This window comes from Phacochoerus africanus, chromosome 4, assembly GCF_016906955.1.
Source record: "Phacochoerus africanus isolate WHEZ1 chromosome 4, ROS_Pafr_v1, whole genome shotgun sequence".
Taxonomy (NCBI): Eukaryota; Metazoa; Chordata; class Mammalia; order Artiodactyla; family Suidae; genus Phacochoerus; species Phacochoerus africanus.
Window position 1 is genome coordinate 79,122,997 of NC_062547.1, and position 13,638 is coordinate 79,136,634.

General features: G+C 44.5%; 1 protein-coding gene and 1 long non-coding RNA gene across 5 annotated transcripts in view; one reads left to right on the plus strand and one right to left on the minus strand.

Annotated features, from left to right (window-relative positions):
• Positions 1-13,638, minus strand: part of RUFY1 (RUN and FYVE domain containing 1) — a 47,889-nt gene that overhangs the window by 13,404 nt on the left and 20,847 nt on the right. For 3 of the 4 annotated variants that reach the window (XM_047777881.1, XM_047777885.1, XM_047777884.1), the window contains exons 7-11: positions 12,003-12,068; positions 9,522-9,591; positions 6,959-7,060; positions 5,474-5,590; positions 4,233-4,400 (exon numbers count right to left, since the gene is read on the minus strand). In XM_047777881.1, coding sequence (XP_047633837.1) covers positions 4,233-4,400; positions 5,474-5,590; positions 6,959-7,060; positions 9,522-9,591; positions 12,003-12,068 — 523 coding nt within the window. The remainder of the gene's footprint in view (positions 1-4,232; positions 4,401-5,473; positions 5,591-6,958; positions 7,061-9,521; positions 9,592-12,002; positions 12,069-13,638) is intronic. The other variant, XM_047777882.1, reaches the window with a different exon arrangement.
• Positions 5,586-12,540, plus strand: LOC125126017 (uncharacterized). Its single transcript, XR_007134494.1, has 4 exons — positions 5,586-5,796; positions 7,687-8,233; positions 10,296-10,412; positions 12,159-12,540. It is a non-coding gene; the product is annotated as an uncharacterized LOC125126017 (long non-coding RNA).

Below are 13,638 nucleotides of genomic sequence, written 5' to 3' on the forward strand. Positions count from 1 at the left end.
ACTTTAAAAATACAAGGATACATGGAGTTCCCGTTGTGGCACAGTGGTTAACGAATCTGACTAGGAACCATGAGGTTGTGGGCTTGATCCCTGACCTTGCTCAGTGGGTTAAGGATCCGGCGTTGCCATGAGCTGTGGTGTAGGTTGCAGATGGGGCTCGGATCTGGTGTCGCTGTGGCTGTGGCTGGCAGCTGTAGCTCCGATTAGACCCCTAGCCTGGGACCCTCCACATGCCGTGGGTGTGGCCCTAAAAAGACAAAAGACAAAAAAAAAAAGAATAATATACAGACTGTATTCTCTGTCTTTAACATAATAAAATGAGATATAAACAACAAAAGAAGAGCTAAAAACCACTTTAAATCTGGAAATGGAATAACATAGTACTAAAAACTATTGAGCTAAAACAAAACAGTACTTCCCATTGTGGCTCAGCAGGTTAAGATCCCGACTAGTATCCATGAGGATAAGGATTCGATCCCTGGCCTCACTCAGTGGGTTAAGGATTCAGTGTTGCTGTGAGCTGCAGTGTAAGTTGTAGATGTGGTTTGGATCTGGTGATGCTGTGGTGTAGACTGGCAGCCATAGAGCTCTGATTTGACCCTGAGTCTGGGAACTTCCATATGCTGGTTTAGCCCTATAAAGCAAAGAAAAAAAGGGGGGGGGGGTGTTTAGATGGAATACTTTTGTCAAAGAGGGGCATAGCTAAAGCAGTACTTGTGGATAATTATTTAAACTTTATTTTGTCTGAGCCATGATGGGAACACCCAATTTTTAACTTTAAATGTTTTATGAAATTTAAAAAAGATAAAACAGATGAGCTAAGCATGCATTTCAGAAGCTGAAAACTCTAACTCACGAAGATACATGTACCCCAGTGTTCACAGCAGCACTATTTACAACAGCCAAGACATGCAAACAACCTAATGTCCACTGACAGATGAATGGATAAAGGAGATGTGGTATATATACGCAATGGAATACTACTCAGCCATAAAAAAGAATGAAATGATGCCATTTACAGCAACATGGATGGACCTAGAGATGATCATACTAAGGGAAGCCAGGCAGAGAATGACAAATACCATATGATATCACTTATATGAAAAATCTAAAAAAATGATACAAATAAATTTATTTGTTATTTTTTTTGGCTGAGCCCATGGCATGTAAAAGTTCCTGGGCAATGAGCTGAGCTGTTGCAGTGACAATGCCAGTACCTGCTGTACTACGCAAGAACTCCACAAGTGATTTTATTTACAAAACAGAAATAGACTCACAGACATAAACAAATTTATGGTTACCAAAGGGGAAAAGGGGAGGGCTTAAAATAAACAGCAAGGATTTCCTGATAACACAGGGAACTATAGTCAACATATTGTAATAACCTGTAATGAAAAATAATCTGAAAGAATATATATACAGATATGTATACGTATGTATGTAGATATATGTATGTATAACTGAATCATTTTTCTGTGTACCTGAGACACTATAAATCAATTTTAATTCAATTAAAAGAAAAAGAAATAAAAGAGGAGTTCCACTGTGGTACAACGGGATCAGTATCGTTTCTGGAACACTGGGATGCAGATTTGATCCCCAGTCCAGCACAGTGGGTTAGGGATCTGGCATTGCTGCAGCTGCAGTGTAGGCGGCAACTGTGGCTCGGGTCTGATCCATGGCCCGGGAATTCCATGTGCCACAGGGTGACCACAAAATAAAAAAATAAAAATAAGAAATAAAAAAGAATAAAAGTTTATAAATAGATAGGTCAATTGAAAAAAGAAGAGGAAGAGTTCCCTGGTGGTGCAGGGGATTAAGGATCTGGCATTGTCACCACAGCAGTTCAGGTTGCTGCATGGCACAGGCTCCATACCTGGCCTGGGAACTTTTCCATGCAGTGGGTACAACCAAGAAAAGAAAAGAAAAAAAAAAAAAGCAGAAAAATGGGGCAAAAGTGGGGGGGCTTGACCTATATTATGGGTTGAGTTGTGTTCCTTTCAAATCCATGTGTTGAAATCCTAACCCCAGTATCACACAATGTGACCATATTTGGAAAAAGGGTTACTAGCTGCAAATGTAATTGGTTAAAATGAGGACACAGTGGAGTAGGGCGGGCTCCTAATCCAATATGACTGGTGTCTTCCTAAAAAGAGGAAATGTGGACACTGGCACACACACACAGGGGGAACACTGTGTGAAGATGAAGGCAGAGAATGGGGGTGATGATTCTCCAAGTGAAGGAACCCCAAAGACTGCCAGCAACCACCAGAAGCTGGGAGAGAGGGAGAGCACCGGGCTCCTGCTCACAGTCTTCACCTCACTCTTAAACTCCTGGCCCTGAGAACTGTGAGATGGCACATTTCTGTTAAGCCTTCACTTTCTGGTACTTTCTTACAGTAGCCCTAGCAAACTAACAGAACCAACCAGACATTAAACCACAGCACAACACTATGGCGATCAAAACAGAGAAATAAACTATCAAGCAAAAGAGAGACCTCAGAGGTAGTTCCATGTACACAGGAACTTGGAATAGGATAAAGGTGGCACCACATAGCAACAAGAAAAGAATGCCCAGCTTTTTTTTTTTTCCCCTTTCAGGGCCACACCCGCTGCATATGGAAGTTCCCAGACTAGGGGTCCAATCAGAGCTGCAGCTGCCAGCCTATGCCACAACCACAGCAATGCCAGATCTGAGCTGCATCTGTGACCTACACCACAGCTCATGGCGACGCCAGATCCTTAACCCATTGAGCGAGGCCAGGGATGGAACCCACATCCTCATGGATGCTAGTTGGGTTCATTTCCGCTGAGCCACAATGGGAAATTCCAAACTCCCATTTGTGTAAGCCACTCTATTTTAGGGTCTGCTAAGCTATTACAGTAGATTAGTTCCTCCTAAAATGCATTAACAGTATGTCTCCATGCTGACCAAAACCAGAAGTAAACATGAAAAAAATCAAATTAGGTAATTTGTTGGAAGGGTAAAACCATTTTCTTCCGTTTCTCTTTTTGCTTCAATTTTCATTGTTTCTATTACAATATTGATTATGTAATAGTTTAAAAAAAGACAGGACAAAATAACTGTGCCTTGGAGGTCCCATCGTGTCTCAGCAGTAACGAACCCAACTAGTATCCATGAGGACGTGGGTTTGATCCCTGACCTCGTTCAGTGGGTTAAGGATCTGGGGTTGCCATGAGCTGTGGTATAGGTTGCAGATGTGGCTTGGATCCTGAGTTGCTGTGGCTGTGGTGTAGGCCAGTGGCTACAGCTCCGATTTGAGCTGGGAACTAGCCTGGGAACTTCCATATGCTGAGGGTGCGGCCCTAAAAAGACAAAAAAAAAAAAAAATTCTATAAAAGAAATAACCACACCTGTGGTGGCATGCAGGAATTCCTGGGCCAGGGATCAAACCTGTGCCACAGCAGTGACAATGCTCAGTACTCACACGCTGAGCCACCAGGGAACTCCGAAAAGAGAAATGTTTTGAGGACACAGAATGGTATCCTTCTGGGAAGTTTCTGGGGCAAGAAAGCACTGCAATGTTTAGATGCTGTCTTTTAATGGTGAACCTGCAGCATATGGAAGTTCCTGGGCTAGGGACTGAACCTGTGCCTCCACAGCGACCTGAGCCGCTGCGGTTGGATTCTTGACCCACCACACCACAGGGGGGAACTGCTAGATGTTCTTTCTGGGCTAGCTCCTCCTACCACTCTGAAATGAGCAGGGAGGGGGGCAGCCAGCTGTGCAGCCTGGAGACTTGCAAGATTAACTTGATGGCAAAGCTTGCACAGGCAATACTAACTTCTATCCTAATCCACCTGTCCACTTCTTGGGGCGCATAATTAGTCTCTGAGGCAGAGGGAGACAGCAGGGGGACGGTGAAAGTACGAGAGGCAAAGGTCAAGTCTGGATTAAAAAGACACAGTTCAGTTTTCAGCTCTATTTACCAGCTGTGCCACCAGGGGCATGTGACTTTGCCATTCGATTCTGCCTTATCACCGACATTTCCCCCCATTTTATAAACTTTTCCCAGGGGAGACTCAAAAGAAATGCGATAGCATGTGAGATGGCCTAGGACCAGGTCTGCACAAGCCAGGACCTCACAGAGATGTCTCTTCTCTCCTTCTGCAGGAAGGATGACATAAGACTGGAAAGGCAGCACGTGACAAGCTCTTCCACTGTAGACAAGCAGCAGGAAACCAGGTTACACTAGGAAGCCAATTCTTACCTGAACTTTGTGAAACATATGTAAATTAATCGCTTTGACTTCTTCCAGCTGCTGGCGCAGGGCGACTAGTGTGTCCTGCTTCTCGTGGGTGTCCTTTTCTAGTAGCTTCATTGCAATTTCCATTTCAGTTTTCATTCCAATTTGTAACTCCAGTTCTTTTTCTAGTTCCTGAAAAGGATATTAATAAGGAAAACATTCAAGTAGATCACAGAAATGAACTTAACTGAGGTTGTATCTTGGACAAGGCCAAAACACAAAGAGAAGATCAGAATAGGTTAGAGAGATGTAGCCAAGTCTGTCTGAAGCATAACTAGATTAAGTTTTCCTCCTTTTCTCATTTTATAATGAACACTTGCTCCGCATCAAGTCAATAGAAAGCATAGGTGGCCATGTGATCCTAGAATTCTAACAACCACACCATGTTCTTCAGACCCTGAGATCAGGCTGCACAGTCTGAAAGAGAGTCTGCCTTGGAGTTTCTGCTGTGGCTCAGCGGGTTAGGAACCTGACACAGTGTCCGTGAAGATACGGGTTCAATCCCTGGCCTTGCTCAGTGGGTTAAGGATCCAGCCTTGCTGCAAGCTGTGGGATAGGTTGCAGATGCGGCTTGGATCCCGTGTTGCTGTGGGTGTGGTGTAGGCCTGAAGCTGTGGCTCTGATTCGACCCCCAGCCTGAACTTCCATATGCCAAGGCATGGCCGTTAAAAAAAAAAGAAAAAGAAAAGAAAGTCTGCCTTATATCTAAGTGCTAGAAGTGACAGGCTGTGGCAGGACTTTCTGGAGTGGTTTGCTAGTTTGTAGCAACCATTTTGAAATGGTTCTGTCCCAGAAAATTCATTGCCCATGTTCCCGACAGCCCTGCAAAAGAAATGAAGCTGGCCCAAGAACCATGTTTGATAAAAAACACCGGTCACTGACACGTAGACTGGGTGGAAATAAACAGACTGCAGGCTGTGACTGAGGGAAGTTTATTGTCAAGGAAACATGAGTCTGGTCTCACAGAGATCCCTTGAAAAGGATTATACAATTAGAAAAAAATGCAGAAGTGAGGGGTAAACATAGGCTTTTTTTTTTTTAAGAGATAATTTCTGACTCCCCATGAGTATTTTTTTTCCCATGTTAAAAACTTTGCATAAAAATCTCATTTGTTTTTAAGAGCAAGTTTAAGTATGTGTGTTCGAAGTGCTGACACGAGTAGCTCAGAGGGCTACTAGCTGAGACTCGCAGGATCCCACACTCACCAAGCGCGCCTTCTTCTCCTCCTTTAGCTGCTTCCACACATCACTGTACATTTCGTCCAGACCTTGCCGTGTCTGCTTGTAAGTCTCCAGCTCAACTTTTGTATCCTGTTTTGTTATCTGTCATCAAACAAGAGCACTAGAAGAATGGTTTGTTTATGGAAGCAAGCTAGCTACAGAGTATTTTAAAATGTACCATAATTTTTTGTAAAAGTAGCATCATTTCTATTTTCTAAAGCATAATTGAGAGAGGTTAAAATTTTAAACATATTTTGAAATATCTGTGAACTTGAAGGATGAGAGCAAGCCAATGGATTTTTGAAAAGGTAGGTTTAGAAAACAATTTCTTTTTTTTTGTTGTTTTTTGTTTTGTCTTTTTTTTTTTTGTTGTTGTTGTTGTTGCTATTTCTTGGGCCGCTCCCACGGCATATGGAGGTTCCCAGGCTAGGGGTCGAATCGGAGCTGTAGCCACCGGCCTACGCCAGAGCCACAGCAACGCGGGATCCGAGCCGCGTCTGCAACCTACAGCACAGCTCACGGCAACGCCGGATCGTTAACCCACTGAGCAAGGGCAGGGACCGAACCCGCAACCTCATGGTTCCTAGTCGGATTCGTTAACCACTGCGCCACGACGGGAACTCCCTAGAAAACAATTTCTATTTAATTTTCTTTAAAATAGAGGGAGTCATTCTTAGTGGGAAAGGCCCCTCTCATTTCACCATTCAGTACTTGTCTAGCATGAGTTAGGTTTTTTTTTAGGGAGGGAGGCGCACCCCTGCGTTGCCATGCGATGTTGGGTGGGTCGAAGACGTGGCTCAGATCTGGTGTAGCTGTGGCTGTGGTGTGGGCTGGCAGCTGTAGCTCCAGTTCGACCCCTAGCCTGGGAACCTCCATGTGCTGTGGGTGTGGCCCTAAAAAGCAAAAAAAAAAAAAAAAAAAAAGTGGAAGTTTCTGGGCTGGGGATCGAACCCACACAACAGCAGCGATCCAAGCTGCTGCAGTGACAACACTGACTCCTTAATCTGCTGCGACACAAGAGAACTCCTTGTCTAGCAAGTTTTTAGTACTGGGTGAATTCTGAGATGAATCAGATATGGTCTTTACCCTCAAGCTGCCAGGTGAAACAGCTGCAAGCCAGCGATTTACAAAACAGGAAACGGATTCTATAATGGGAGGAGGTGCAAAAGGCTATGGGAACAGAGGAGAAGGTCCCAGGCTGACTGATGAGCATGAGGGACAGCACCACTGGGGACCAGAGAAGAGCTGAAGAAGGAACAGAAACTTTCAGAAACGTTTACTCGCAAAGGCCTGGAGGCGAGGGAGGGTGTGCTCGGGAAACCACAGGAGGTCAGGTGGCCTGAGAGGGGCACAGCAGCAGGCAGGACTTTCTGCTGTCAAATGGGACATCTTTGCACATTCTGAGCTTGAGATCTTCGAGGGACGCGTCTGTGTGAGGAACATGCCGCTCAGCTGAGGCCAACTTCTCACCTCTACTCGCTTCTCGCTTCTCTCACGAATTAATTCGTTTTGTTCTCTCAATTGTTGCTGTTCTTTTTGAAGTGAACAAATCCGGTCTGTTGCAGCTGCAAGCTGATTAAGAGAGATTTTTATATTTCTTATCATCAAAATGAATCTTGCCATTCAAATGACATCTTTGCAACTGCTGTGTTATTTTCACATATGGGATATTTTATTTTTTATTTTATATCCTTGTTTTGAATAGGTAATAACATGGTAATAACATGGTTCCTAATTCCAAAGACATAAAAACATAAACAGTAAAAGCGCTCTCCCACCCCTGCTCCTAGCCATCTCTGCCCTCCCCAGATAATCTTTTTTACAAAAATGATAGCATATTCCTTCATGTGGGCAAAGATTTATGGACACAAAATACTAGAAACAGCCTAAATGTTCAATATTAGAAATGGTTTAATACATCCTGGAGGAAGCATAAAACAGAAATAGGTAGTTATTAAAATGTTCACAAAAGCTTTTAAAGATTCGAGAACATAACACCTACAGTATGGAAATAAAGCAGGTCATAGAGAATGTTCTCACCTCTAATTAAAAAACAAAACAAAATAAAAACTCAACCGTGTTCAAAATGCTTAAGAAGAGATGAGGAATATATATATATATACCGAGGGATAAAAATAGCTATCACTTAGCCAAGGGATTATGGGTTTTTTTTTTTTCTGATTCTTCCTTCTTTTTAGTTTTTCCAGCCAATGGGCACAAGGATATCTTATCACTGGAGAGAGAATTAGAGAGTCTGGGAGAGGAACTGCAACCAAACCATTAAAGGCCTGCCCGAGGAAGACATCTTCCTTGCCTTGAATGAGTCAATGTAGTTTAGGGAAAAGCCTATAGGAGCAGAATGCCTTCACGGACCTGCTGAGGAGAGGCGAGCAGGACAGGCAAGGTAGGGGAGCAAAATCCCCAACCACCCCACCCTTATCCAGCCTCTGAACCAGCCTGGAGAGAGAAGGTGAGGCTGGAGAAGGAGAAAGAAGCAAGACATCTGCCCTCTGTACTTGGCTGTGTTCTCAGCATCATTCGCTAATGAACTCCTCACTGCCTCCTGGTCAATAGCGTCCGGGTCCACGGACCCAGGACGGGTGTTTCTCAGCATAACAGCTGTGCCCAAGTCAGAAACTTTAAGGCTTTAAAGGAGGTGCTAGTTGCTACAAGGGAAGAAGCAGGCAAAACCCATAAGCTAGTTCCCATTCTACTCTCTGGACACAGCACATCCTGAAGACAGAGGTATGCTTTTCTCTAAAGTACATTTTCTATTACAATTGTTTGTCTTTGAAAAAAAACCCAAAAAACCCAGTTATTTATTTATTTTTTTTTTAGTTTTAAAAGCTCAATTACACCTTCGTTCAAAGCATGCTACCTTATCTGGGGGAACAAAGAGTGAATCTGCTTGTTCTAAAATCAACTAAGGTCTCTTGAGTTCCTCCACATGCCAAGTGTTGGGTGAGGCACATTCATGTGGTATTAAGCAAATTTAATCTTTATACCACTACTGCAAGGCTTCATCCAATTTGGAGATGAGGAAAGTGACGCTCAAAGACCAACCTGAGGCCCGAAGGGCCCTCCACCCCACCCTGGTGAGACTGGGCCCCTCAGTTCTAAGTGTGCTGAGGTTTCTCCCGTGTGGTCCACCTACAAATGCCGTCTCTGAATTTCCTTCTCCTGTCACAAATCTGGGCTCCTCTCCTGAAAGCTGTTCAGGGCTGGCCCCTCAGGAGAGAGCAGGAAGTTTAGAGTGAGCTTTAGACTGGGGGCCTCCGTTACAAAGGTGTGCCCTAGGGCTCTCCACACCGTGGGGGGTCACTCTCGGCCCCCTCACAGCCCTCTTCCTCCTCTGTGAGACTTGGTGGGGAGGCCCGAGCAGCCAGGGACCGCTACCTGTGGAAAGCCTCAGAAAGGCTGAGCAACCCCCCTCCTGCTAAGAGGAGACAAGATGTGTCCGCCAAGGAGACTGCCGGGCAGCTGGCAGCAAGTTTTCTTCCTCGGCCTCAGCCCTCCTTCTTCCTGTCCTTTCATTCTCTCTCTTCCTAGTGAGAAAGCAGAGAAAGACCACACTGTGGGGAGACTGGTCCATGCTCCTGAGGGGCCGAAATACAGAAGGGGCGGGTGAGAGTACTGTGACCCATGACAGAGCCTGTGCCTTCTGGGCAGCAGGGAGACACACTCCACCATAGGAAGGTCAGAAAGAGGAAGAGACAGCATGTTCACGACAGGAGCGGGGCTTTTCCAATTAGGACTCCAACCAATACTGGGCTACTGTGAGGTGATAAAACCTAGGTCGCTTGGAGTTGGTTCATGGTCAGGTGCAACGGCTCATGGGAGCTGTGGATGGGCCAGAACACGGACAGTCTGAGGATGCAAAGTTCTGAGAGTGCCTGTCCCACGTGCAGCTCAACCCAAGGTTAGCAATTTCCATTCCTACCAGCAAGAAGCTCCTGTCAGACAGACCAACTGCACTGTTTCTTGTATTAGCCTTAGGGTCATTTTGTTTTAAGAATTTCAGTAAGTTACAAACCTCTTCTTGCAGCTTTGAATTAGTCTTTTCCAAGCCATCTATCTTGGTTTGAAGATCCCCGACTGTGCAGCTGCAAAAAATAAAATATTAGGGAGTTCCTGCCATGGCACAGTGGAAGCGAATCCAACTGGGAACCATGAGGATGCGGGTTCCATCCCTGGCCTCGCTCAGTGGGTTAAGGATCCGGCATTGCATGAGCTGTGGTGTAGGTTGCAGATGCTGCTCGGATTCTGCGTTGCTGTGGCTGTGGCGTAGGCTGGCAGCCACAGCTCCAATGAGACCCCTAGCCTGGGATCATTCATATGCCATGGGTGTGGCCCTAAAAAGACAAAAGATGAAAAAAAAAATTAAGTAAAGGTGAACTTATAAAAACAACTTTTCAGGGGAGTTCCCGTTGTGGCTTGGTGGGTTAAGAACCCGACTAGTAACCATGAGGATGCGGGTACAATCCATGATCTCACTTAGTGGGTTAAGGATCCAGCATTGCTGTGACGGTGGTGTAGGTTGGCAGCTGCAGCTCTGATTTGACCCCTAGCCTGGGAACCTCCATATGCTGCAGGTGAGGCCCTAAAAATAAATAAATAAAATAAAATAAAAGCTACTTTCCCAACCTGTAAACAATGAGAATAGAGATTCCTAGATTTCTTGTATGAAATGAAGTGTTAATGAATTTCCAGTTAACTCACAGATGAGAATTCTAAATATGTATGTATGAAGTGTATGTGTGTTTTTATTGAAGAATTTTCAATGTTTTCTCCCCCATTTCTTTTTCAGCCAACTGGAAAGAAAATAGCATGATTCCCCAGCATGATAGATGGGAAACCAAATGTGCTGGCAGTCATATATCTAAAGGAATATTCATAACAAGATATTGGTACAGTAGGATCAAAGGTGATTTTTTTAAACCTTTTTAATTAATGCTTTGTTCCATTTTTCAAATATTCTTTAAATACTCTGTACTACTTTTATACTGAAAAATACATAAAAAAGCTAAATACATAAAAAATACATAAAAAGCTAACATAGACTTGATAAAAAAAACAACCACCACCACAACAATACTAGTAATTTTCTTTTCAGACAGTGCCAGGCCCTGTTTGTTCCAAGCACTTTACGTGCATCAGCTCATGTAATCCTCTCTACAATTTCGTGAGGTAAATCTCATTGTTAATCTGTTTTACAAACAAGGAAGCCATAACTTTATATAGAAAAACTTATTTAAGTTCACATCCTGATGAGCACAGGTGGTTTGGCTCCAGTCTGTATTTTTAGGCAACAGACTTTCCTGCCAAAAACTGCTGCTTTCTAGACTGGGGGTGGGGGGTGTGTCACAAAGAAATAAACCCAGCAAAGGCTAATGAACCAAGGTTCAAGAATTGAGTGGAAAGAGTCCCCTTGTGGCTCAGCAGTTTAAGGATCTGGCGTTGTCACTGCAGTGGCTTGGGCTGCTGCTGTGGTGCGGGTTCAGTCTCTGGCTTGGGAACTTCCACATGCCGCAGACATGGCCAAAAAAAAGGTCTAAATAAACTAAGAATGTATCAAGATTCTTGCTCTTAAAAGAGTCAAAGGGAGTTCCTGTTGTGGCGCAGTAGAAATGAATCTGACTAGGAACCATGGGGTTGTGGGTTCGATCCCTGGCCTCCCTCAATGGATTGGGGATCCGCTGTTACTGTGAGCTGTATTGTGGGTTGCAGATGTGGCTCGGATCTGGTGTTGCTGTGGCTATGGTGCAGGCCGGCAGCTGTAGCTCCGATTTGACCCCTGGCCTGGGGATCTCCATGTGCCTTGGGTACAGCCCTAAAAGGCCAAAAAAAAAAAAAAAAAGGCAACATCACAGCTCATGGTATGTTCTGAGGACATGCCAGCTCCTCTGCCAGTTTCACTGGTTGTGGGGCCAGAGAACCTTCTGTGCCACAGCGCTAAGGTGCACAGTATACTCTGAAGAGGGTACAGAGAGAGAGGATGCTATCTCCCAAACACCTTAGACTGAATCTCCATCCATTCCCCATCAATACTTGCAGCAACTAGTGTTTCATGAGACACAGGAGCAGTTTTCCAATTAAGGTGAAAACTCAAATAAAGATACCCACTATCACTACTGAACTGCTCTCAAAGGGCTAGCCCAGTGGTTTTCAACTCCTTTTGCCTGCCCAGCACAGTGGAGGGATGTGTGCTGATTCCCAGCAGCCAGAGTGCTTCCCATGCAGTGATTTCCAGGTAAATGGCTATGGGTGGAGAGGCAGGTTCCATTTCTTATGCTCTAAATTACCTAACTACACAAAACGAAGGACCAAAGAACTCCCCAAAGCTCTCCATCGAGAATTCATACTTCTCTAGTCCGTACACATGAGCACTGAATGATAACTTTTTCTTGGTTTGGAAACAAGGAGTTATAAATATCTGGCAACTCAAAAGAGTTCTGTGACGCAATTTTCTAGCACTGAGAATGAACTGCAACGCTAGAAAAAGGAGGGAGCCTACCTCAAGTGCCGGTTCAGTTCTTCCACGTAATTTTTTTGATCAAGGACATCAGTAATTCTTTCATGCCTTTCAAAAAGAGCATAAAAAGTGAGACATTCTTTTTACTCAGGGTTAATACTTTGTTAATTGTCCCCCAACCTTCCCATCACCTTGTAGGAGTGCCAACGTCATCAGGAAACCAAGAGACAGTCAGAGCTTAGTAATGTCTGCGTGGTCCTGAGTGAACCAGCAAGGCTGGCTGGGGAGACACGGAAGCTCACTGGAGACTAGCTGCCCAGAGAGCGGCCTCCCTGCAGACGGCCTCCCCACCACAGCTCACACCAAGCATTTGGGAAAGCTCCCAGCATGCAAGGTGGAAACACCAAAAGCCACATGCAAGCGGCTCTCAAGAGGGGAGATGACGCAGCCCTTGTTACGCTGAAGGAGAGGAGGCTGGCTCAGAAAAGATGACCACAAGACTTTTCAAAACACAAAGCTAATTAGTCTGGGTTAAGAAAGAGAGAGAGGAGTTCCCGTCGTGGCGCAGTGGTTAATGAATCCGACTAGGAACCATGAGGTTGTAGGTTCGGTCCCTGGCCTTGTTCAGTGGGTTAACGATCCGGCGTTGCCGTGAGCTGTGGTGTAGGTTGCAGACGTGGCTCTGGTGTAGGCCAGTGGCTACAGCTCCGATTTGACCCCTAGCCTGGGAACCTCCATATGCCACGGGAGCGGCCCAAAGAAATAGCAAAAAAGACAAAAAAAAAAAAAGAGAGAGAGACTTTAACACAGTAAAGTTAGGCTCCCCCCACTAACTTCTTTACATATATATGTATATAAATGGGATCATTCTACATAGGGATGAGGTTTGTTGGTCAATGCAATCATTTTTTTTTTTTTACAAGTTCTACCCTTTATATATAGCTCTCCTGGGTAACCTGTCTTGATAGCTTGTTGAATAACCTATGTGCACACAATCACATCTATATTTTTATATTAGTACATGCAATTAAAATATAAAATATACATTAGAGGAGTTCCCGTAGTGGCCAAGCGGAAACGAATCTGACTAGGAACCATGAAGCTGGGGGTTCAATCCCTGGCCTCGCTCAGTGGGTTAAGGATCTGGTGTTGTTGCTGTGAGCTGTGGTGTAGGCCGCAGACACAGCTCGGATCTGGCGTTGCTATGGCTCTGGCGTAGGCGGGTAGCTGTAGCTCTGATTAGACCCCTAGCCTGGGAACCTCCATATGCCATGGGTGCGGCCTTAAAAAGACAAAAACAAATATATTAGAGATCTTGGGGGTTTTAAAAAATGGAATATATATACTTCTCAGTATATACTTGTCTCATTCAATAATGCCTGTGGAAATCCCTCTAAATCTACTATACCAATAGGTCAAATTTGTTTTTTTTTTTTTTATGTGTGAATAATACACCACTGTATGGAATATTTTAGATGTTCTATAATTCATTCAATTACAGAAGTCCCTAAGTAACCCACAGAGGATTGGTTCTAGGACTAATCTGCAGATACAGAGGGTTGACTGTATTCCCTCGATGATGGATAATCAGTTTATTTCCAGTTCTTTTTGACATTAAGAATATATTTCAGGAGTTCCCGTCGTGGCGCAGTGGTTAACGAATCCGACTAGGAACCAT